The 25498-nt window shown below is 52.2% G+C and overlaps 1 protein-coding gene and 1 long non-coding RNA gene across 2 annotated transcripts in view; both read right to left on the bottom strand.

Moving 5' to 3' along the window:
- Positions 1-1338: 1338 nt before the first annotated feature.
- On the bottom strand, positions 1339-7178 carry LOC120872226. Its single transcript, XR_005723203.1, has 2 exons — positions 6461-7178; positions 1339-1697 (listed from the first exon to the last, which is right to left on the bottom strand). It is a non-coding gene; the product is annotated as an uncharacterized LOC120872226 (long non-coding RNA).
- Positions 7179-7181: 3 nt separating this feature from the next.
- The window catches only part of SLC8A2 (solute carrier family 8 member A2), a 33910-nt gene continuing 15593 nt past the window's right edge, over positions 7182-25498 (bottom strand). The window contains exons 4-10 of the mRNA XM_040252431.1: positions 23958-24380; positions 17777-17880; positions 17614-17631; positions 16120-16244; positions 15715-15814; positions 11057-11335; positions 7182-8678 (exon numbers count right to left, since the gene is read on the bottom strand). Coding sequence (XP_040108365.1) covers positions 8302-8678; positions 11057-11335; positions 15715-15814; positions 16120-16244; positions 17614-17631; positions 17777-17880; positions 23958-24380 — 1426 coding nt within the window. The 3' untranslated portion in view covers positions 7182-8301. The remainder of the gene's footprint in view (positions 8679-11056; positions 11336-15714; positions 15815-16119; positions 16245-17613; positions 17632-17776; positions 17881-23957; positions 24381-25498) is intronic.

Below are 25498 nucleotides of genomic sequence, written 5' to 3'. Positions count from 1 at the left end.
TATTTCCTGGAAACACCTTACAAACAAGCCTGGGACAGTGGCCAGCCAGGGACATGGTGGATGAGCAGAAAGGGGGTAAAAGGAGAAGGGAATCCCCACCCTCGGCTCTGATGGTTAATTCGACTAAGCTATCATGCCCAGAGTTAAGGAGATTACCCTCCATAATGTGGGTGGGCCTCACCCAATCCGTTGAATGCCTTAAAGAAAAACAGACTGAGGTTCCCCAAGCAAAGGGGAATTCTGCTTCCAGACTGTCTTCAGATTTGAGCTGCAACCTTGGTGCTTCCCCGAGTTCCACTGATTTTGGACTTTTGGACTTTGGATTTTGGATTTTGGACAATCACATAAGCCAATCATTTAAAATGAATATTTTATTACCTATTTATCCATGCATCCTATTGGTTCCGTTTCTCATGCTACCACGTGGATGGATCTTGAAAACGTTACTCATGCTGAATGAAAGAAGTCAGTCGCAAAAGACCACGTATTGGACTTCCCTGGTGGTTCACTGGCTGAGAGTCTGCCTGCTAATGCAGGGGACGCAGGTTCAATCCCCGGTGCGGGAAGATCCCACGAGCCGTGGAGCAAGTAAGCCCAGGTGCCACAAGTACTGAAGACTGTGCTCTGCAACAGGAGAAGTCAGCGCCGAGAGAAGACTGCGCACCCCAGCTAGAGGGTAGCCACCGCTTGCAGCAGCAAAGACCCAGCACAGGCAAAGATACATACACGAATAAAATTCAAACATTAAAACAAAACCCCACATGTCGCAGGATGCCATTTACATGAAATATCCAGAATAGGCAAATCCATAGAGACAGGAGGAAGATTAGTGGCTGCCTGGGGCAGGGGTGGAGGGGTGAATGGGGAGTGGCTGGGTATGGGGGTTTGCTCGAGGGTGGGGTGTGATGAGAAAGATCTGGAACTAGACAGTGATGGCGGCTCCACAACGTGCCCTTGAAAACGGCTAGAACAGTACATTTTATGTGAAGTGTTCTTGTCATTTAGTCACTGAGTCATGTCCAGCTGTTTGTAAACCCATGGACGAGAGCCCACCAGGCTCCTCTGTCTATGGGACTCTCCAGGCAAGAATACTGGAGTGGGTTGCCATTTCCTCCTCCAGGGGATCTTCCCAACCCAGGTCTCCTGCATTGCTGGCAGATTCTTTACCACCTGAGCCACCAGGGAAGCCTCAATTATAAGCGTGTGAAGTGTATTTCATCATAATTTTTTAAAAAGAGTTCAAGATATAGAGATCTATAGAAACTCACAGACAAGTGGCAGTGGTGAATTAACTCCAGACACGGTGTAGTTGCTGCTCTAACAAACCAGCCCAACGTCAATGGCTTAGAACAGCACAACTTTATTCTCTCACAGTTCCAGAAGTTGAAAGTCCAAAATCAGTCCCCATGGGCCAAAATCAAGCAGGGCTGCAACCCCTCTGGAGGTTCCAGGGGACAATCAGTTCCTTGCCTCTTCCAGCTTCTGGGGGCTGCGGCATTCCCTGGCTTGTGGCCACATTGCTCCAATCTTCAAGGCCAGCATCTTCAAATCTCTGCCCCATCTCCACACGGCCTCCTCCTCTGTGCGTGGCACTATCTCCTGTCTGCCTCCCCCTTCTGAGGATCCATGCTGATCCAGGCTGATCCCGGATCATCTTCCCATCTCAAGATCCTTAACGTAATCACACCTGCAAAATCCTGTTTTGTCACATGAGTGAACACATTCACAGTCTCCAGAAATCAGGACGTGGATATCTTCTTGCGGGGTTGGGCGGTGGGGGGGGGGGGGTCGTCTATCATTCAGCCTACTCCTCCTCTTCTTCCAGGCACCCTCTCCACCCACCGAGAGGTGGTGTCTATTACCCCGCCCCTTGAATCCTGTGACTTGCTTTGACCCAGGGGATATGGCAGATGTGGGCTTACAGCTTTCAAAGCAGCTCTCTTGGAATCCAGACACCATGCCCTAAAGAGTTCACTTAGCCAAGGGGGCTCCAGGGAGAGCTGAAGTGGCCCAGCCCACGGACAGTACCCACTGCCAGCCACAGATGAAGGCACCTTGCACGTTCGAACCCCAGCCAAGCTCCAAGATGAACGCAGCCACACGGTGACCTCAGTCACCACCACCAGCAACACACAGAATTGTGAGGATCATTGTTTTAAGCCACCAAGTTTCAAGGTGGTTTGCTGCTCAGTCATAGATAACTGTTACACACAGAGAGACACAGACACAGGGGAGGTGGGGGGCGGGGGGAGACTGACACTTGGAAAGAGAGAGAAAGAGGGAAGGCATGAAGACATAATCGAGAAAGCAAAGCAGAGACACACAGAGGGGAAATTAAGGAAATGGAGGAGACAGCATCAAAGAGAGACAGAGACCTCTGGAAAGAGACAGACAGGGTGGTAGGGAGGGAGACAGCAGTGCACAGACAAGATACAAAAGAAAGGGAAACAGAAATTGTCAAGAAAGACATGGGCTCCGGTCAACAGCCCCAGCTCAGCTTTCAGCTGACAGTCAGCATCAACTGTCAGCCACGTGAGGAAGTTATCTTAGGAGTTAGTGGGTTGCCTTCAGATAACTGTAGTCTCATCTGACAGCTGATCACAATCGTGGGAGACCCCAAATCCACCCGGAGAGCCTAAGTGAACTGGGGCCAGCCACAAGACCAAGTTGCTAAGTTTGGGGTGGTTGTTAGGTAACAACACGTACCCAGGATGAGATGCTTGGAGGGTCACAGAGAGGTGGGTGAGGAAATTGAGGGATTAAGGGGAGGTTTTAGGCTGAAGATTTATTTGGATGAAATAGATTAAGGACTCGGGAAACTGTTAAGACAGATGAAGCAGAGGAAATGCACATTTCAGAGTCTGGGAACGTTAGAGGATCAGGACTGGATCCAGACGAAGACCTTAATCTCAGAACAGGTGATGCACAGACTTAGACAACAAACTGATGGGTGCCAGTGGAGGGGGAAGGATCGGGGAAAGGATAGTTAGAGAGTCTGGGATGGACATGTACATATGGCTATATTTACAATGCATAAGCGACAAGGACCTACTGTATAGCACGTGGAACTCAGCTCAGTGTTGTGTGGCAGCCTGGATGGGAGGGGAGTTTGGGGGAGAATGCATACATGTAGATGTATGGCTGAGTTCCTTCGGTGATCACCTGAAACTGTCACAACATTGTTAATCGGCCATACCCCAGTAGAAAATGAGAAGGTGTAAAGAGCGGGTGATACAAAGAATCTGGGGCTCTTTGGCATTAATTTCAGCGGTGATTTCATTCCTAGAATCTGATTGCTTTTCAGAGCATCAACTCTATGAGTTTCTGCAAAGCTTTCTGCAGAAGAGACTGTCCATTGCTCCTCAACATCCAATCTCTCGTCTTTCTTTAAAAATCCTCTATGACTTTTAGCATGATGACTCAGAACTAAAACGATATTTTCCCGAGCTCCTCTTCCAGCTCAGTGAAGCCAGATCGTTCAGACCTGGACACTAAGATGTAGAAGGAAGCGATACGTGGAACTCCTGGGTCAAAGCCTTGCAGAGGATGGTGGATCCGGGACCTCTCCTCTCCTCTCCCTCCTTCTGGTGGCACGATGACGTCACGGAGGTGCGCCATCTTGGACCAAATAGCTGAGGGTCATAGACCAGCTATGTCAGAGTGACTAATCGAGCAGCTGCTTTGCTGCTTCCCTGGCAGCTCAGACGGTAAAGACTCCGCCTGCAGTGCAGGAGACCTGGGTTCGATCCCTGGGTCAGGAAGATCCCCTGAAAAAGGGAATGGCAACCCACTCCAGTATTCTTGCCTGGAGGATTCCATGGACAGAGGAGCCTGGCGGGCTACAGTCCATGGGGTTGCAGAGTTGAACACGACTGAGCAACTAACATTTTACACTTATGAGGGCTTACATACAGCACCTCTCCAGATTCCAGAAACCAGCCTGGCAGGATAGGAGTGGGGACATCTTATCTTCTAGCCCCAGACTGCCCACCATCCCTTGTCTGTTTCCCTATACTGTGCACAGCCTTGTTAATATCTCCTTTTTAACACTTGCCTAAGTCACCCAGTCCAGTGACATGGGCGTCCTGCGGTGTCTTACTACAGAGTCCTGGCCCTCACAAGTCCCAGTGGGACCTGTGGCACCAGGGCAAGTCCCTCTGGCACCCTGTGGGGCATCTATTCCCCCCCCACCACACTGTCAGCCTGGGAAGAACAGGGCCCAGCGACATTTTGGTCACTGCAGTGTCCCATGCACAGTGCCAGACACAGGCAGGCACCCAATGGACAAGAGGATGAGAGAATCCCAGGGTCTGCAGGGAGAGGAAGGCATACGCCCCCTGTCTATTTCTTGTCCCCGGGGCTTGATGACTGAACAACTGGGACGCAGGTGACAAAGCAGGTCATGGGAAGTCTTGCATTTCTCTGTCCTTTTGAGGCTAGTTGCTCCTGGATGGGGTGTATGTGTGTAAATGAGCAAGTAAACTGGAAAGTGTAACTATTCCCATCTACTAAGCTCTTGCTTTGTTGTTCACTCACTAAGTCATATCCGAGTCTCTGGGACCCCATGAACTGCAGCACACCAGGCTTCCCTGTCCTTTACTATCTCCCAGAGTTTGCTCAGACTTAATGTCCATTGAGTCAGTGATGCCATCCAACCATCTCATCTTCTGTAGCCCCCTTACCCTCTTGCCTAAGCTCTTACTGTTGTTAGGTATTAGTCTAAAAATATATATATGTATATTTAATACAATAATCATACAATTAAATACAATACAATAATCCTGTGAAACAGGGACTTCTTATTATTAGTTCCTATTATTATTAGGCACTATTAGTTCCTATTATTATTGAAAGTGAAACTGTTAAAGTCGCTCAGTCATCTCCAACTCTGTGACCCCATGGACTGTAGCCCGCCAGGCTCCTCTGTCCATGGGATTTCCCAGACGAGAATACCAGAGTGGGTAGCCATTCCCTTCTTCAGGAGATCTTCTTGATCTAGGGACTGAATCCAAGTCTCCTCCATTGCATGCAGATTCTTTACCATCTGAGCCACCAGGGAAGCCCCATCTTATTATTCTATTATCCCCATTTTCCAGATGAAGGAACTAAGACAGTAAAGCATTATGCTCTGTCGCTTCCTATGACAAAGAATTCAAATTGCTCCCAAGCTGCCCCTGGGAACCCCTTGTATCCAGGCGAGGAACATGGCGTTGCTGGTGGGGTGAAGCGGCATCTGTGCTCTTTTGTGTCCACATCCCAAGCCCCAGAAACACCCCTGTTTGAAGCAGAGACCTCACTCCTTTTCCTGTCCCCAGGCTCACACCTTTCCCTGCCTCTGTCCCCGCTGTCCTGGTTCACGTCTGGTAGAATTAGAGGTGTCCTGCTCCCGCTCTGCACCCTGGGCGTCATCTCTGCCCTTCCTCGCTGTGGGACTGTGGGCAAGTTGCTTCCTCTCTCTGAGCCTCAGTTGCCTCAGTAGAAGGAACTGACTCAGGACTGATGGCAGACCACGTAAGGCTGAGCCCGGCACAGTGCCAGCATCATGGCCCTCCTTAGTGCCCGCTGCTGTTGGCACTGTTCTCACCATCTTCAGACCCCTTGCCTTCAGTGCCCTCTTGCCCCACTCCTCTTCCCACCTTGCAGGAAGAGCCCTCTCAGGCCCATAACTCCCTCTAGAAACTCTCTCAAGATTCTCCAAACTCTGATCTACATGCTCTGAGTCAGTTTCCCCACCTTCTACCCCCTCCTCACTCTACTTCAGTCTGACTTCTGCTCCCACCTTCTCCCCTCAACTGCTTATGTCGAGATCTAAACCCAAGGGGAGCCTCTAAGCTCTCATTTTCCTCCATTTCTTCACAGCCTTGGGTCCTGCTGACCATGCCCTCATTCTAGAAAATTCTCTTGGCTTCACTTGCCCCACTCTCCTGGTTTCCCATCAACTTCTCTGGCTTCTTCTCCTCGACAGGTCTCCCACCTTCCATGTGGCCCATAGATGTTAGGGGTCCTCAAGGCCACTGCTTTCTTCTCCTGCTACCCAGGCCCCAGGGCAGCCCCACCCCCTCCTGTGGCTTGGTGACACCTCCTTGCCAACAAATCCTGAATCGCTCTCAAGTGCAGCTCCCTGGGCTGAGCTCACGGTGTCCCCCGGATGTCTCTTCACCCTCTAGATGTCTCACAGGCATCTCACATTCGGCATGAACTCACCTGAATCCTCTAAGCCTGTCCTTTGTACTTATCCCCACTTGGCTCTCCAAGCCCTCACTCTCCGGGCTGGAAATTCTTCACACTGTCCAGTCCCTCCCTCCCAGATCCACTCCCCACGTGTCGACACTCCATTCTTGCCTGTAGGATTCAACCACTTGCAAGACGATCAGTCATTAACTCACAAGGCTGGACACTTTTAAACAGGCCGTGCCCCTTATCGGGACACACACACACAGAAATCCTCTGAGAAAGTTACCTGATTTCTTTAGGAAACCCATCAACCCCAGCTCTCTTCCTCAGGCAACGCAGGATCCTCTTTTGTGTTCCAAGGATACCCGATGACATAGAAGTTTGTGGCGCAGGGAATGGGGGCGTGGCTAGGGAAAGTTCCTGGGTGGCCAGGGAAGCGCTTGGGTGATGGGTGGGGGCGTGGCCAGGGAAGCTCCCGGGTAATAAGTGGGGGCGTGGTGAAGGGAAGCTCTGGGAGGACCTTCAGAGTGGCTGGTGCAAGCGGGCGTGTCCTGCAGAGGATGCTGGGAACATGGAAAAACCCAGGTTACTTCGTGTATATTCCAGTTGCCCAAATCTAGACTTCATTAGCTCTCTCGTCGTGAATTCCAACCTCCCACGGGGAGGCCGTTTTTCCAGGCAGAATTTCAGTTTTATGGCAACTTTTACAGAAATCACAGAGACAGCGACTAGTGCTGATGAGCTGGGTGTAGAGAAGGGAGTGGGCAACAGGTCTGGAACGTTGGGGGTGATGCACAACAGGAGGATAGGACGCTAAAAACCGGTGGGAAGCAGGGTGTTATGGGGGTTGCAGGGTCATCCTCAGGGTCCCAAGAAGTAGGAAGCACTCCTCATACCCCAAGTATGTCCTTTGGGCAGGAAGCATCAACAGTAAGAAAATGTACATGGCCAGGCAACAGATAGGTGGCCTCCAAAGTTAAAAACGCCCCCCGACCCCCTCCCACCCTCCCACCCACCCCCGCTCTCCGTCAGGCAGAGATGTGGCAGCATTTGCTGGCTTGTAGCATTGGTCCTCTGGGACCCTCGGTCTCCTCTTCGAGGGTCCTGCCCGAATTGGCTGGCACTGAGGGCAAATTGAGCCTTCTAGATTGTCGGGGGAGATTGGCTATACTCCCGTGGATCCCCGGCCTCCTCCCCAAAGCCGCTTCTCACGGCTGGGGGTGTCTGCTGCCCTCTCAAAACAAAAGTCTGTCACCCCTCCCCTTCCCCAAGTCATGCACCCTCCCGCATCCCCCCCTCCCCCAAACACACTATATACACACACAGGCCCCCTCCCCTCCAAGGCATGGCTGGGCTCTCAGAGGTAGTGGAGGCAAGTGGGGGCTCTGGAATGTGAGAAGTTACAGGTCCAAAGTGCGCCTCCTCCAGCTCTGAAACCCCAAACGTCTCCCCTTCCCTCCCTTCTCCAAGCCTCGAGAATTAGCGTCCTCCCAAGGGCCTGAGTGGAGAAATCGGAGGTGGGGGAGGAGGGAGGTGTGTCCCCTCCCCCATGCACGCACCCACCTGTCCCCCTACCCCTCAGGCCGACGGAGCTCCCTGAGGGTTGGGGGAAGGCCTGAGATCTGTGACATCCTAGGATGGATCGGCCTCCTTCAAGGGCCCCTCAGGGAGGGCTAAGTTCTGAGGTCCTGGGGCACAGATTCCTGGAAGGAGGTGGGGGTGTTCCTCTTGAGGACCGGGGACTTATGGGATAGAGCAAGGCTGGCAGTCTCAAGGGAGAGATGGAGAGGATCACAGATGGGGGAGGGTTCTCGGGGGGAGGGGCCTCGAGGTGGAAATTTCTCCAGGAACATAGCCAGTAACTAACAGGGATGGGGGCAGGAGCTACAGGTAACTGGAGGAGCTGTTCTTTGCAGGAGGACCTGGGGAAGCTCCGGAGGGGAAGAGTGAAGGCTGTTAGTGGGGATGGAGGACGGGGTGGGGGCGGTGGGGGGCGGGGTTCGCGTCCCTGGGGGACGGGCGGCCGAGTCCCCGAAGAGGAGGTTGCGTCTCCGGAGGACCAGGGAGATACAGTCCAGCACGGAGGCAGCGGTCTCGAGGCTGGAGGCCGAGTCCCTGCGGAGGCCCCTAGAAGCCCCGGATGTGGCAGTAAGCCTCGAGGCTGGCGAAGAGGATGTAGAGGAACCAGAGGCCCAGGAAGAGCGCGGTGGTGGCGAGCTTCGGGCCCCGCGGGCCGCCCAGCTCGCCGCCGATGTGCGGCCGGCGGCGGTAGAGCAGCACGGCGATGCCCACGAAGGCGAAGACGGTGAAGAGTGTGACGGAGAAGGCCAGCGTGCCAGTGCGCACCTCGAAGGGGCGGCCCTGCACCGCCCAGTACACGGCGGCCACCGACCAGGCCACGCCCAGGCCCAGGAACACGTTCACGGCGTTGGAGCCCGTCACGTTGCCGATGGACGCGTCGGCGCACTGGTCCTGCAGCGCCGCCACCTTGCTGGCGAACGTGTCTGCGGGGCGGGGACACCGAGGGTCAGAGAGGGCTCAGCGGGGGACACCCTCCACCCTTCGCAAGCATCCGTCAGTCACCGGGTTCCCAGACAGACCCACCAGCACCCCGCTGACCCCAAGGATCCAGCGTGGTCAGAGCTCCAGCAGAGCGCCCCATGGATTCAATATGTCAACTGAATCCTTGCCCCCAAAGCCACCAATGGGATGTCCCATAGAACTAAAGTGGTAGGAAATGGTAGAAACCTGACGATTTCCCTCTTATGGAGCTCTGGGCCCTTGATCCCACCCAGGGGGCAAAGCAAAAGTGTTAGTCACTCAGTCGTGTGGGACTGCCTCTTCGCGACCCCCATGGACTGTAGCCCACCAGGCTCCTCTTGTCCATGGGATTCTCCAGGTAAGAAAACTGGAGTAGGTTGCCATTTCCTTCTCCAGGGGATCTTCTCCACCAGGGACTGAACGTGGGTCTCCCGCATTGAGGGCAGATTGTTTACCATCTGAGCCACCAGGGAAAGCCAAAGTCAGTTGCTAGGCCTGTGCCTGCTGGCCATAGGCCCGGCTGCCTGCTTTGTTATGGAAGGTGTCTACATCTGATGGAATACACTACCTGCTCTCTGGAACTCATCACCTGTCTCTAGGGGACCCACTGCCTGCTTTCTAAGGGACTGGTCTGCATGCAATGTCTGGATCCACTACCCACCGTCTGGAACTCAGCGCTTCTATGGGACCCGCTGTGTGATTTCTGTCAAGTCCTCACCTTAGTCTTTGAAACCCTCTCCCATCACCTGTCTCTTCAATGGCCTGCCACACTCTTTGTATGGAATCTATCGTCTGGTTTTTACCATTTCCCACCACCTCCATGGGACATCTCACTATTTGCCTTGGGGCGAGGATTCCGTTGACACACTCAATCAGTGGGGTCCCCTGACTACTTTCTATTATTCCCCGCCATAGTCTCCATTTCTATGGGCTCTGCTGCTTGCTGCCTGCTTTCTGTGGGATTTGTTGCCTGCCTTCTGTAGAACTCAGTTTACTTCGGGTGGGACACACTTCTATATTGTTGTGGAAACCACTCTATTCTGTGGGGCCCACTGCCTACCTTCTCTGGGACTCGCTGCCTGCTTAAGATGGGAATCACTACCTGTTTCCCATGAACCTCCTCCTGCCTGTTTCCATAGGCCCAGTCCCCCCATTGCCACCTGCCTGGACAAATGTCAGGCCTCACCCACACGGCACCTCTTGCCCATCAGTTCCCTGCTTGGCTTCTGTCGAGCTTACAGCTTTGCTGCTCTGGCCTCCATCCATTTCTAGATATCTTGCTAAGTTCGCAGGTCTCTAGAGTGGAGGGCAGGCCTCAGGACTGTTCACCTTGGTGGCTTTCTGCAGGCCCCATCACCTGCTTTCTGGGCCTACAGCGCCACCACCTGGCTGGTGAATGCCTTTGATGAGGACGAAAAGAAAGGTGTCAGGCTCCGAGCTTAGTCTTCTTTCTCCTGTAGGAATTTCTGTCTGCGCCGCCTGGTTTCTCAGGGACCCTGCCTCACATTTGGGGAAAGGAAGAGACTCCTGGCCAGGTGATTCAGTAGAATATATGCTGCCATCTCTGAGTCTTCTTTCTATGGCATTTCCTCGCATATCTGGTTTCTGCTCTGCCCCTTATCTTGAAGCTTTGATGGCTTTAACTGGTGGGGTTAAAGCCTGGTGGCCTGGTTCAGATCATGCCCAGGAACAGAGGTCCATGGACTCTCCCATCTGGTTCCTTGGCAGGGGGACGGGAGGTGAATATTAATATCTTGTTTCTGTGGAACTCACTGCATGGTTTCTACGAAGTCCCCACCTTCTTTCTATGCCCTTCCCCTTCCAACACCATCTCTTCAGTGTCCTGCCACTTTCTTCTGATAAAATCCATCATCTGGTTTCTACCATTTCTTATCATCTTACTTCTATGGGACATTCCACCTGGTTGCTTTCAGGGAGAATTCAAGTCACATGGCTCAGGGGTTAAAAAAAAAAAAAAATCCTCCTGCCAGTGCATGAGATGTGGATTCAATGGGCCACGAAGATCCCTTGGAGAAGGTAATGGCAACCCACTCCAGTATTCTTGCCTGGGAAATCCCATAGACAGAGGAGCCTGGCAGGCTACAGTCCATGGGTCACAAAAAGTGAGACTCAACTTAGTGACTAAATAACAACAAATTGAATCCATGGGTTCCCCCCACCTAGATTCTATTATACCCACCTTCCTATTTCTAAGGGACCCACCAGACTTGGTTCTGTGTGATTCTACCACCTTATTTCTGCAGGGCCTTTCTCCTAGGCTCCTCCACCTGCCTGGCTTCTCTGAGACCCTCCCCCAACAAGTGGTCTCCCAAGAGGTTACCGGGGATGGAGGTGCCCAGGGCCACGAAGACAACAGCGTTGACAGAGTCCTTGAGGCCAACGGTGCAGCCGAAGTGGGAAGCGAGGTCCCCGATGAGGGCGGTGAGCAGCCCGATGACCAGGATGCAGACACCGAAGCAGGCCCAGCCATGGCAGTACTCGGTGGGGGGCACGCAGGCAAACAGAACCTTCCAGAACACCGTCAGGAAGTGCATGACGTAGTCAAAGCACGACGGCAGCCGCTCCTCCCGGGACCCGTCCTCCTCCTCCTCCTCGTCTCCTGTGGGCACACAACCCAGCTGGGGCACACGCCCGTGCCTTCTTCCTCGCCTACAGAGCCCCCCTTCTGTTCAACTTCCAGACAGTCTCACTCCCAGACGAATTACTTTCCCAGAATCCCTTTCAGCTAGGAGACTGTCTGGGCCCAGATAAAAATATTCACTTTCCCAGAATCATCTGAAGCTAGAGGCCGCGTGTCCAGCTAAAAATATCCAGTTTCCCAGGATCCCTTCTGCTAGGGGTGGCCAGATCCCTAGCTAAAGATATGGCTTTTCCCAGAAGCTTTTACGGTCACTGGCAGTCATGTCTGCACCTGGAAATATTCACTTCCTCTGATTCATCGCAGCTGATGGTAGCCACATGCTCAGCTAATGGTGTTCACTTTCCCAGAATTCTCTGCACCTAGAGAGAACCCCGTACCCAGCTAACACTAGTCACTTCCCCAGAATCCCTTGAGGCTATCAACAGTGCTGCCCTCGGATATAAATATTCACGTTCCCAGAATTCTGTGCAGCCAGCAGCAGTCATGTCCTCAGCTAAACACTTGCTTCCCAGAATCCCTTGCAGCAGGGGCCATGTGACCCAGTCTGGCCAAGAGACATAAACAGAGGGTTTTGGAAAGCTCTAGCTTTCCCGATAGGGGTACTGTTATCATGGGTGTGTTTTCTGAGTTTTGTAAAGGATGCCTCATCCATAGAGTTGTTTGTGTCAACTATGGTGACCGAATTTAACCCACTTTTGACCTGCAGTGATTTGTGTAATGGGAAAGTGCAAATGAAATGTTTTCCTACCCTCACCCGAAACAGATAAGCAGAAAGCAATGAATGAGAAGCAATGAACACACTTGAGTGTGCCAAGAATTACATCTGGAGGGGTACTGATAAGAAACACTGTAACCCCTGACCAGCAGCTCAGAGCAAGCGAATAAAAGACCAGCCACCAAATTATGAAGCCACTTTCCATGGTCTCACCCACTGGCTCCTTGGACTGTCAAGGAGCAGAGGACAGCTGGTGGCCATGGAGGCAGAGAGAGAGACTGGTAGATTTGCGTCATATATCTCTTTCCTCCTTTTCCAGCTCACATAGCCACTTGGCTTAAATAAAATAAGTAAAATGGAATTGGAAATTAAAACTGCAAACGCAAATGCAACAGGCACTCTGCTCCTTTCTGTTTCCTTGCTTTTTTTTTCCCCCCTGTCTGGAATATGGACTTGTTACCTGGAGGTACAGCAGCCATCTTGCAACCATGAGGGCAATAGCTGAGAATGGGAAAGAGAAATAAAGAAGGAGCCTGGGCCTTTAATGAACATTACTAGGCTGCTGCTAACTTTATTGCCTCTTACAGATTTTTTTTTTGTTCCATGTGAGAGATAAACTAGTGTGCTTAAGCCACTTATGGTCAAATTTTCTGTTGTCTGTCACTGAATGAATCCCTAACTGACCACATGGCTCAGGCTGGAGCAGGAAGGACACACTCTTAGGAAGGACAGGGCTGCTATCATTGCATCTCTTGGGGCTTCCCTCTTCCCTGTTCCAAATCCTGCCTTAGCTCTCCATTGCTCTTAGACCCAGGCCCACAGTCCCACATCTCCAGTACCCACAGGCTCTGGCCTCTGCTTACTTCTCCAGCACCTCTCATCTAGAGGGAGCTTTATGAGTATGCTGTGGTTCTGGATCTGACGTTTTGGTATCAAATGCTGGATCTGCTGTGTGATCTTGAATCAGTGTCTTAACCTCCCTGAGCCTCCAAATAGCTATTTGAGAAATGGAAGCAATAATTGGACCTGCCTTGAGAAGGCTGTGATGATTGCATGAGTCAGGCCCTGTGATGCAGTCTCCATGGGACCTGGCACATCTCCACTGCGATTGTTATTGTTCTGGCCATTGCTGTTGAAGGCCTTTTCCAGTGCCTGGGGGGATTCAAAGATGCTCAAAACCAAGTCCAGCCTGCAAAGAACATTCCCCCGAGAATGGGAGGTAAAGGAAATACAAAAGCTCCTCTAAGCGCAAGGTGGGACATGATTCATCCCCTAAGGAAGCGAGAACCAGAACGCTTTGTGTTCACATGGGGAACCAAAAGCCATTTGCAGAACAAAGTACAAAATGCTCAAGCCCCAACCCGGATACTCTGGGGACACTCATTAAATGAGTTCCCACAGGAAATGGACTTCAAAGCTGCCTGACACTCAACCCAGCTTCATCAGTATCATCATCATAGTGATTATTGTACTGTTATTATTATCACTACTTCCTCTAATCTAATCACCTGCTTTCTATAGACCTGTGGCCTCCATGACCACCATCTCATGTCCACAGTTTCAGTTTTATGAACCTTCTTAGGTTCACTACGTCCCTAGAGACATTGTTCTGGCTTCCTGCTGTTCTTGAAGTTCAAGTTACTTGCCACATCCTCTGAAACCTTGCCTGACCCACCTCCTGCCAGTTTTTTATTTTATTTACTTATTTATTTGATCGTGTGGCATATGGGATCTTAGTTCCCCAGCCAGGGATGGAACCCGTGCCCCCTGCATTGGGAGCCCGGAGTCTTAACCACTGGACCGCCAGGGAAGTCTCTCCTGCCAGTTTTGACAGCCTCAGCTCATACCTCCTCCCACCCTCTCCCACTTCCTTCTATAGGCTCTCTCTCTCCAGAAGCTTCCCTCATTTAAAACATTCCATGGCTCCCCACTGCATCTAAAATGACACCCCAGCCCCCTCCTGTGGCCTCTAAGGCCTTTGGGGTCTGGACCCTGCTACCTCCAACCTCATCCCAGTTCTCTTCTTCAGGCCTGAAACCAATCACTGTCCCCAAATGTGCCATAATCTCTGACATTTCCATACGCATCACTTCCCTCCACCTGGCACTCTCTTCCTGGCCAACTCCTATTCCTACTTGAAAACTCAGATCAGACACCTCCTCTCCAGGAAGCCCTCCTTGACCTTCAAGCTGGGTCAGACACCTGGTCAGGGCTCCCCCAACCCAGGCCTGCCCACTCTGGCTCATCATTCTCTTGTGACAGGTCTGTGTCCCTCACTGGACAGTGAGCTCTGTGAGAACAGGGCCCAAGCTGTCATGAACATTTCTTTGTCTCCAGCAATGTCCCTACATCAGACTGGGGCCAGAGAATCCCTTCCCAGGTGGTGCTAGTAAAAAGCCTGCCTGCCGATGCAGGAGACCTAAGAGACACCGGTTCAGTCCCTGAGTCAGGAAGATCCCCTGGAGAAGGAAATGGCAACCCACTCCAGTATTCTTGCCTGGAAAACCCCATGGACAGAGGAGCCTGGCGGGCTACAGTCCATGGGGTTGCAAAGAGCCGGACACAACTTAGCAGCTGAACAGAAACGACAAAAACAAGTGTACTATTTAGGTACTCACAGCTGATTGATTCTAATGCAAATAAATGTACAATAAAATAAATGCATGGATGATACATATATATAGAAGAAATAGATGTTGAAAGAAGAATGTGGCTTCAGAGGGGATGCCCCTTCCCTTCTATTAGGCTTCCAATCTGGTGTCTCTGGGCCCACTACCTGGTACTTTTCCATCCCTGATACCTGGCTTCTTCTGATCCCATCAACCAGTTTCTTTCCAACCACAGTTCCTTGTGTGTGTTTATTTTCCACCAGGGTTGGCCTCCCTGAAGAAAACCTGATGCTTTCAAGGGACAGAAGTCCTGAGTTCCACCCTGGCCCTTTCTCGATTCCCTGTGGGACTTCAGGCCAGTCCCTCCTATGTCTCTGGGCCTCAGTTTCCCCAATCTCTATCAAAAAGGGTCTCCAAGATAGCCTGTGAATCCATGTCATCATACATCTGGCCACAGGGGGGCAGTGTGGGCCTTCTGAGGCCTAAGGGGTGAGAATCACTGGGGTGGGAGAGTTGGGTGCCCTGGTGACTGTCTCCATGGTAACAGAAGAGCCCAGGCCCAGTAAGGGAGGCTGCATCATCTAACCTGTTTCCACCCTCCAATTGCCTGAATGCCAGGAGAAAGCCCAGGCTGGGACCCCTCCTTCCCACAGCGCTCCACCTCTGATCCTGTCTCCACCAACTTTCTGCCTCTCTCTGGCCTTCTGCCTCCTCATTCTCTACATCTTTCTTGTATCTGAAAGATGTCTCTGCATCTCTGTCCTTGGGATTCTGTGTGATTTCCCGTGTGTCTGTCTGTCCTATTTGTCTGTCTCTCCTATTTGCATTCGTTCCCTATCTTCTCCTTTGTCTCTCTGTATCTTGGCGTTTTTCTTTGTGTTTGCCTGTGTCTCTCCTGTCTTCTCTCTGATCTTTTCTCCTTGTCCCTCTTCCCTTCTCCTTTTTATTTCTTTTTCTGTCTCTCTCTGTCTCTTCATCCCTCTCTTCTTCCTCTCTCCTCCCTCCCCACTTACCTGCGCTCACCGTAATTGCCTCTAAAAACTGCTCTCTCCACGAATGAGTCCCAATCACCAAAGCCAAGTTCGTTTTCTTGATGAGTTTATCCACCGTATTCTGGGGATGAGAGGGTAGGGAGAGACCATGGTCCATGACCACCTTAGGGCAGCTCCATGAGGGGTCCTGGGGATGGAGGCTCACACCCCATGCCCAGGGGTCCCCAACTTTCCATAACTGGGTTCTACTAGCAAGAAGGGACAAGGGAGGCATGTGCTGTCCATGGTGCTAACAGAGGGACGTGGAGGGTGCCCTCAGACCTTGGGTGCCCCTCCCTGTGACCCTCATAGTTGATCCCCTCTTGAACTATCCCCAAGGAAATGATCCAGGCAAGACTCCAGAAAAGTGGGCCCCCGGAAAATCACCTTAAAATCATATGACTCCTCAATGATGACTTCCAGTCGACAGTTTTCCCCGAGAACCGGCTTGCCCATTTCTGCTATCCTCCGAGCCTCTTCCTCCTCAGCCGTCAGTTTCCTGTCCCCGTCCCCTGAAGCATGAGGGGCGGGAGTTAGACTCCAGGGCACCTGCGATGCCTTCACTACCTCTTCCCGTCCATAAAGAAAACACCGCTCTTCTCTGGGATGCCTCTTTGGTAAGGCTTCCTCAGCCTGTCCCTACCTCCCATCTGACCACCACTTTCCCCAACCAGAGGCCCACCTCCCACACGCTGGTCCATGAAGTTTGGTTGGTGAACTCTGAGGTTCATATAGTAGAGGGGCTGTGTGACCATGGGCAGTGCCTTAGTCTCACTGTGCCTCAGTGTTCATATCTACAAAATGGGTACAATAACTACCGATCTCATAAGGTGGTTATGAGAGTTAAGGAAGTTAATTCATGTGAAGGGCTTAGAACAATGCCTGGCACACAATAATTAAAAAAATGTTAGTTTATTATGATCACTGCCATCACCATTACCACCCTGTGGAAGAGGTTTTATATAATTATATATAATATATATAATAGATTTATATTGATTATATAGATTAAATAGCTTATATATAAAAATAGGTTATACTGACCCTTTGCTCCAAGCCCAGCACCGACCCAATCCTAGGTCTCAAAAGAAAGCCACCCACCAACCAAGAACATTCTCAAAACTATGCTTGAGTGAGAAATGACTTTGATTGTGTTAAGCTATTGGGATTTGTGGGCTTACTTCTTATAGCAGCTTATATTACTTACCCTAACTAATACAATCTTCAGCCTATCTCTAATCTTAACCTCCAACCTCAATTCTGATCTCAACTCCAAAACTACTCAGTCACTATCTCCAAGCCCCTGAACCTAGTCCCAACTCTCACCCCAAATTTCTGACCTTGGCCCCAGCTCTACCCTCAAATCCTTCAAACTCACCTCAAATTCCATACTTAGCTTTGACCTCAGTCTGGCCCCAGTTCTAATCAGATCCCATCACAAACTCAGAAGCCAATATCCATTTTAATTTTAGCTTTGCTGCTGCTGCTGCTAAGTCGCTTCAGTCTTGTCCGACTCTGTGCGACCCCATAGACGGCAGCCCACCAGGCTCCCCCATCCCTGGGATTTGACCCAGTCCTAATACTGATCCCAGACTCCAACCCCAACCCAGTTCTATTCGACCCGAAACCTGATTCCCTCTGATGCCACCACAAACCCACATCAGATTCTATGATGGACTTTCTTCCCCATCTTAACTACAAACAAAACATGATCTTGGCCTTTAAGCCTCTGTCACCCCAGTTTCACACTGGTCCCACCAAATTGATCGCACCTGCAATCTGCCTCAAACCTGATCTGGAGGGAAGCTTGAGGCCTGACCCACCCCCAAGACCCTCCCTCCAGTGACCCCCCTCCCAAAGCCCAGAAGTAACTCCACTCACCTTGGTTGAGTAGCAGAGCTAGGGAGAGACAGAAACAGGGAGAAGGTGAGATCTGCTCTGGGAAGCTCAGATCCATGAACTTGAAGGGGCCACAATTGAATCTCCAAAGGTCCCCCAACCCTGGACCCCTTACCTCTCACACAGCCCACCCATCACCCCTCACCTGAAATCCCTCGTTTAAGCCACTGTGGCTGGCCCAGCTCGATGAAGAAATTATCCTTTTTCTCATATTCCTCGTCATCAACTATCTTCACCTGAAGAGTTTTCCTGAAGGGAGAGGCAGAATCCCCAGCATAAGGCCCCCTCCCCATGATTCACCAATAACTCTCCCATTAGCCAATTGGTTTCTAGGCCACTCGCTCCATCTCAGGCTCTGTAATCTCATTTCATCCTCACAGCCACCCTAGGGGGAAGGTTCTCTGCTTATCCCTACTTGACAGAGACATGCTCAGAAACATCTGAAGAAGCTGCTATTATTGTCCAGTTGCTCAGTCGAGTCCGACTCCATGACCCACAGACTGCAGCATGTCAGGATCCCCTGTCCTCCACTATCTCCCGGAGTTTGCTCAAACTCATGTCCATCCAGTCGATGATGCCATCCAATCGTCTCACCCTCTGTTGCTCCCTTCTCTTCTTCTCAATCTTTCCAGCAACATGGTCTTTCCCAATGAGTCGGATCTTTGCCGAGTTTGCATTGACTATTGACCTGAGGACCTCCCTCGTGGTCCAGTGGTTGAGATTCTGCACTTCCAATGCAGGGGCATAGGTTCGATCCCTGGTTGGGAACTAAGATCCCACACGTGGTGTGGTGTGGCCAAAACAAAAACAAATTAAAAAAACTCGTATCAACCTGAGGGATCCTGATAAAACCAAAGTTAGACTGGGTGCTTCCTCTGCTCAAAACATTCACACAGACTTCCCTGGTGGTCCAATGGTTAAGAGTCTGCCTGCCAATGCAGGGAACATGGGTTCGATCCCTGACCTGGGAGGATTCCACATGCCACGGGGAACTGAGCCTTTGTGTAACAACGATGACTCAGCACCACAAAAACAAACAAACAAACAAGAAACCCCCTCCCTAAAAAAAAAGAAAACGACCTTCACATGGTTTCCATCTCACAGAGAATAAAAGCTGAAGTTCCAAGAATGGCTCACAAGGCCCCCTGAAATCTGGCCCTCATTCCCTTCCTGGCCTCCCATCCCTCTCCCCTCACATACTCATCCCAGCAACATTGGCCTCCTCAGTGTTCTGATAACGTGATAACAAGCCTGCTCATGCCTCAGGGTCTTTGCACTGGCTGTTCCTTCCGCTGAGAACACTGTTCCCCCATGCTCATTCCCTCAATTCCTCCAGTTCTCTGTTCAAACTTTACCTTCTTTCTCAATGAGACCCACTCCCTCCACCTTCTTTAATACTGAAATTCATGCCTGGACCTGTCCCAGCACTCCTGGCCCCCTTCCCATGCTCCATGTCTTTGTTGTTTCAAATCATCCTCTAACGCACCACCAGATGGGTTTATCTTGTTTGCTGTTTGCCATTTGCCTCTTCACATTAAGATGCAAGTTCCTCCAAGGCAGCAATCTTTGTTCATTTATGTTCTTTGCTGTATCCCCAGTGCCCAGAATAGTGCCTGGCATATAGTGTGACCTCCATAGACAGCTGTTAACTCAAATTCTTCAGCCTGGAAGACCCTCAACTTCCTGCCCCTTGTCTTCATTTGCAGGGGTAACTGAGCACTAACTGATTTTCTCAGCATCCTGGCTGCCATAGTAACCAGGGAATGGGAGGGGAGAAACAGCCAGAAGTTATCCATCCCCTTCAGGTACACCAAGACCCTCCCTCAAGTATGAAGACCCACAACCCCACAATAACCCACAGCTCTGCCACTAGCAGCTATCTCAGCTGTAGGAACCACAAGGCTTGGCCCCAGAACCCAGAAACACAAACACCCAGCCCACACAGTCACCTAGCAGAGGAAGCACAGCCAATCACACCGCCCACACCCACATACCATCATACCCCGCAGCCATTCCCTATGCAGTGGCAAAATCGCACGGAACCAGATGCCAATTATCACAACACCCCCTCCACAGCCTGGGCAACAATGCCAACCTGTAAGACCCCTGCTGTGATTCCACGTAGGGTTTTCTTCCTTATACCTTGCTCTTTATGCCTCCTGGCGTCTCTGTTTATTCAGCCTCTCCCCAGCTCTCTGCCTTTCTCTCCGTGTTCTTCCCTCCCCATCTCCATCTCTCAGTGTTGGAGAGACTGAATGGAACAGCCAAACTCGACACAATCTAAGCAAAAGGGTCTCAACCATGCAGACATATCTAAACACATGAACGCCCAGGACACCGTGACACCCAAAGATGGACACACAAGACAGTCACGAGGGGCCATACGCGCACCTCCACCTGCACCCACTCTCGGTTTCAAGACATTTAAAAGTTTCTGTTGGTTGAAAGAATGGCAGCCCCCCCCCCCAACTTAGGAGTGGGTTGGGGGCTGTCCATGGTGCTGAAACACTGCAGTCAGGTGGAGTCGTCTCCTGACACATGCTACTCACAGACTCTGACACACGTAGACAGCTGCTGACACACTGACACACTGACAAGGTGATACACACACCTCTGACACTCATTCACTTGCAGACATGCCGTGGTCCCCTGACACCCAGTGACAAAGCACACCAGTTGGCACTCTGACAACTGTGTCCTCATGGGACCCAAAAGGAGGAGAAACCCAACCGGCAGGGGACAGCAAGAGGAACTGGAGCTAGATGAGGGTAGGGCTTCCTGAGGTCAAAGGAAGCAGCTTTAGGAGTACGGAATTAACAGATACACACCATTATATAGAAAATAGATAAGCAACAAGGATTTACTGTATGGCACAGGGAACTATATTCAATATCTCGTAATAACCTATAATGGAAAAGAATCTGGAAAAGAATATATATATGCTGCTGCTGCTAAGTCGCTTCAGTTGTGTCCAACTCTGTGCAACCCCATAGACGGCAGCCCACCAAGCTCCCCTGTCCCTGGGATTCTCCAGGCAAGAACACTGGAGTGGGTTGCCATTCCCTTCTCCAGTGCATGAAAGTGAAAAGTGAAAGTGAAGTCACTCAGTCGTGTCCGACTTTTCACGACCCCATGGACTGCAGCCTAGGAGGCTCCTCCATCCGTGGGATTTCCCAGGCAAGAGTACTGGAGTGGGTTGCCATTGCCTCCTCCGATATATATATATATGGCTGAACCACTTAGCTGTACATCTGAAATGATCACAATATTGTAAATCAACTATAGTTCAGTTAAAATTGATCATTTTTTAAAATGTCAGGCTTTCCTCCCCAGCCTGACAGTCTGTCATCCTCACGCCCTCCTTGTTTACTGGAAACTCCACTTTCCCACCCCTCACAGGCTCTGATTTCACACCCAGTCTCTTTCTCATCCTATCTCCCATTCTCTCATGCTGACCTGAACTCCTCTCTCTGTAGCATCAGCAGGACTCTTCCTCCCCTGAGTCCGCCTGGGTTCCCATCAGAGAGAAGAATGTCTCTCTTTACCTCCCCGCACTTCTATCCCTTTCAGTCTTCTTCCATCTCAGTCTCCAATCCCTATTTCCCTCTTTTTTCTGGCCTCACCAGGTGACAGGAGGGATCTTAGTTCCCCCACCAGCGATTGAACCTGTGGCCCCTGCACTGGGAGTGCAGAGTATTAGCCACGGGACCACCGGGGAAATCCCTCTTTCCGCCTCTCAGCTTACATCTCTCGTGCCACCTGTCTCTAGGTCTGTGTCTTTCTGTCTCGCTCCTGCCCTCTCTCTTTCTCTTTCTGACTCTCCACTACGCTGGCTCTGTCTTTCACTGGGTCTCTCCCGTCTCCCTGTCTTTCACCCATCTGGTTGCCTCTCTCTCTCTCTTGCATCTCTCCCTTCTACCCCATATCTCTGGGCGTCTCTCTTCCATCTCCGTGTTGATCCTGCTTGGGGTCAGCCCTCCAGCCTGGCTGTTTCTCGAAGCATCTCTAATTAGCGCCTGCCCATCAGAGAAAGGATGTGTTTCCCTGAACGTTAATTAGCCTCCTGCTCTCTGTCTCCCGAAACCACAGCTGGAAGCCTGGGCGGGGGCGGAGGGCAGAGGGTGTCCCAGCCTGGGGAAGCCGTGGGGGCGGGGGGAGGAGAAGTCCCGTGGAAGCCGCAGGCGAAAAGTTGATTGGAAGCGGTAGACTACAAGTAGGACTGGGACAAGCAGAAAGACAACTCCCTCCACGCCCTCTGCCTCTTGGGTGTGAGAGATGGGGCCTGGAATGGTGTTCTGGGTCCTCAACCCAAGTCAGAACAGAGAGAAATGGAAAGGTATGGAGTCTGTGACTGAAATATAACCCGAGTCAGAGAGCTGCGTCCTGGGGACAGAGATCCAGAGATTGACACAAACTCTCCCGAGAGCGAGAGACGCAGAGACGCAAAGGGAGAAGAGGCAGGGTGAGCAGTGAGCAGCTGAGCTGGGAGGCCGAGCCACAGAGGCTGGGAGGGGGAGAGGGAGGGGGCGCGGTGGGGACTCTGCTCGGTGGGGGGAGCGTGGGCGGCGGGAAGAGGGAGACAGACGGGCGTGCGGGGGCGGAAGCGAGCGGGCGGGAGCCGGGATGTGAGGCTGCCGGCACACGCACCGGGAGACTCGGGCATCTGCGCAGGGGGGTGGCCGGGTGTCTGGGCTTGAGAACAGTCCTGACTCCGTGTCGGTGACTCTGCGTGTCTGCCTGTGCCCGGTGAGCCTGTTGGTTCTGTCTGTCTACACACGCACTTAGCCAGCTCCTCTCCAGAGACTCGGTCTCCCACATCCCAGCCCTCCTTTCCCGTGTCTCTTCCTAGGCCCCCATATTCCTACTCCGGCTTTCCCCAAAGCCTCGTCCACATTCCCCCTACCCAAGAGCTCCACTCCTTCCTCCTGCCCACCCCCTTTAGCGCACGCCCCATCTCCTTAGGCCCCGCCCTCTTCCGCTGTCCTCAGCCTTTGCCTTGCGTCCTAGCCATGAAATTAAAAGACGCTTGCTCCTCAGAAGAAAAGCTATGACAAAGCTAGACAGCATATTAAAAATCAGAGACATTACTTTGGCTGACAAATGTCTGTCTAGTCAAAGCTATGGTTTTTCCAATAGTCATGTACAGAAAGTGAGATTTGGACCATAAAGAAGGCTGAGCACTGAAGAACTGATGCTTTTGAACAGTGGTGTTGGAGAAGACTCTTGAGAATCTCCTGCACTGCAGAGATCCAACCAGTCCATCCTAAAGGGAATCAGTCCTGAATATTCATTGGAAGGACTGATGCTGAAGCTGAAACTCCAATACTCTGGCCACCTGATGCGAAGAGTCAACTTATTGGAAAAGATCCTGATGCTGGGAAAGATTGAGGGCAGGAGGAGAAGAGGGTGACAGAGGATGAGATGGCTGGATGGCATCATTGACTCAATGGACACGAGTGTGAGCAAACTTCTGGAGACACAGTGAAGGACAGGAAGCCTGGCAAGCTGCAGTCCATGGGGTCGCAGAGTCGGACACGACTGAGCGACTGAACAACCACCACTCAGACCCCACCTAGGTCCTTGGGCCCTGCCCCTTCTCTGTTCCACAGAATCGAAAGGGACCTCAGGGCACACTCCTCCATTCTACCGGTTAAGCTCACCATATCCCTCTGCCCAGGCCCCACCCCAATTCCTCTCCTCTCTCATTTGGCCATTCTTCCCGGTGTCCCACTCTCTTCTCCCCAAACCAGCCCAGTTCGCGCAGGACCCGCCCACATCTCGTCCCAACATCTTGACCCCACTCCTCACTCCAGTCACCTCCCTTCTCTCCTTCGCCCCGCCCCTTTTCTGGACTCTGTACCGCCTCCCCAGGCCTCCCCGTTTCCAGGGCTCCATCAAATCTCCACCCCCGCTCCAAGACTGAGTGTGTGTTAGTTGCTCAGTCGTGTCCGACTCTTTGCGAGCCCATGAACTCTAGCCCTCCAGGCTCCTCTCGCTATGGGATTCTCCAGGCAAGAATAGAATACTGGAGTGGGTTGCCATTCCCTTCTCCTGGGCATCTTCCCGACTCAGAGATCGAACCCCGGTCTCCCGCACTGCGGGCAGATTCTTTACCATCTGAGCCACCAGGGAAGCCCTTTCCAAAACTACGCCTCTCCGAGATCCTCCCACTCGGAGGCCTTGACCCGGTTCGGGCAACGCCAACTCTCGACCGGGCCCACTTCCAGGCCCCGCCCCCGTTCGGACAGCGTCCCGGCTTGGCCTCGCCCCTCTCGCGGGCCCCTTGTGGTCTCCCCGGCGGGGGGCCGGCGGGCTCGCGCGCTCACATGGTCTCGTCGTCGCCGAACTCGAGCTCGCCGCACGCGTCCTCGTAGTGCACGCCGCCGCCGCGCGCCGTGCCGTCCACCGTGCGGTAGGGGAGGCGCACCGTGCCGCGCGCGCCCGAGCTGCGCACGACACGCACGTCCACTGTGCCCATGCACTCGCTCACGTGCAGCAGGCGGTCCTGGAAGGAGAAGATGCCCGCGTGGTCGTCGTCCAGGATGGTGACGGTCGCCAGCAGCGGCGACACCAGCCGCCCCTTGGGCCGCCCGCCGCCGTCGGGCTCGAACATGCCCTGCGCGTCGCCCACGCGCAGGTTCAGCAGCCGCACGAAGAAGTGCTCGTCCTCCTCGAAGATGTCGTCGTCAATGATGCCGATCCGCAGCTCCTTTTGTGTCTCTCCGGGCTTGAACACCAGCGTGCCCTCGCTGCGGTGGAGGAGGAGAGAGAGGGGTGAAGTCGCTCTCAGGGCTGTGGGCCGGGGAGGTGGTGGGGGGGGAGGTTCAGGGTGGGCTTCCTGGAGGAGGGGGCCGCACCACCCGAAGAACTTACAAGTATAATGGTGGACAGACGTGAAACAGACAATACCGAGGGTGAATGAAGGTGGGCTTTTCCCGAGCAGGAGATGCAGAGGGAGAACAAGAACCATGGAGGGCTTCCCTCCCACCATGGAACTCATCAGGAGTAGTGGCGGGGGAGGGGCATTAAACAGGTGATGAAGGTGAGATCAAGGCAGGCTTCATGGGAGAAGATTTAGTGGGCAGGAGACCTCCCGGCAGAGGGAACAGTACATGCAAAATCTTAGGGTGGAGAGGGAGGTTGGAGTGTTTCACAGCCATGCTTCTTGAATCTCAGTGTCCACAGGAATTCCCTGGGACATCTTGTTATAAAAATGCAGATTGTGGTTCAGTAGCTCCGGGGCTTCAAGGCTGTGTATTTCTACTTAGCACCCAAAGGACCCGAATGATTCTGCAACATGGACCATACTTGAGTAACAGGGACACAGGGTCCACAAGTGACATTGTCATACTTCCCATAAAAACCATTCTGTGCTCCCAGATATCCCCGCGAGAAAATCCACGGTCTTTAACTTGACATCACTCAGTCATTCAACACATGCTTTCAGTGTGGGAACATGGGAACACTGGAAGAGCCCCATGGCACAGCCATATCACAGTGGCACTTACACATCTCGGGACTTAATTACAGTCCATTCACTCAAGAGATAGGTAATGAACATCTGCTGTGTGCCAGGCACTGTTCGTAGTGTTGGGGAAACAGCAGCAAAACCAGATCAGGGAAGAATCTCTGCCCTGATGGAGCTTCTGTTCCAGGGCAGGAGACGAGTAATAAAACATATAAAGTCAGGTGGTGATGATGCTATGTGGAGAAAATAAAGGAACAAGGGTAGAGAGTGCAGAGAAGGAGCTGTGTGAAAGTGGTCAGGGAAAGCTTGTCTGGGGGCAGGGGTGCCATCTGAGCAGAGGCCTGAGGGAGGGAGCCACATGGAGGAGATCTGCGGAAGACTGTTCCTATAAAGGGAACA

Source organism: Oryx dammah, unplaced genomic scaffold (assembly GCF_014754425.2).
Source record: "Oryx dammah isolate SB20612 unplaced genomic scaffold, SCBI_Odam_1.1 HiC_scaffold_13, whole genome shotgun sequence".
NCBI classification, from domain to species: domain Eukaryota; kingdom Metazoa; phylum Chordata; class Mammalia; order Artiodactyla; family Bovidae; genus Oryx; species Oryx dammah.
This window is presented reverse-complemented; position numbering and strand designations above follow the sequence as displayed.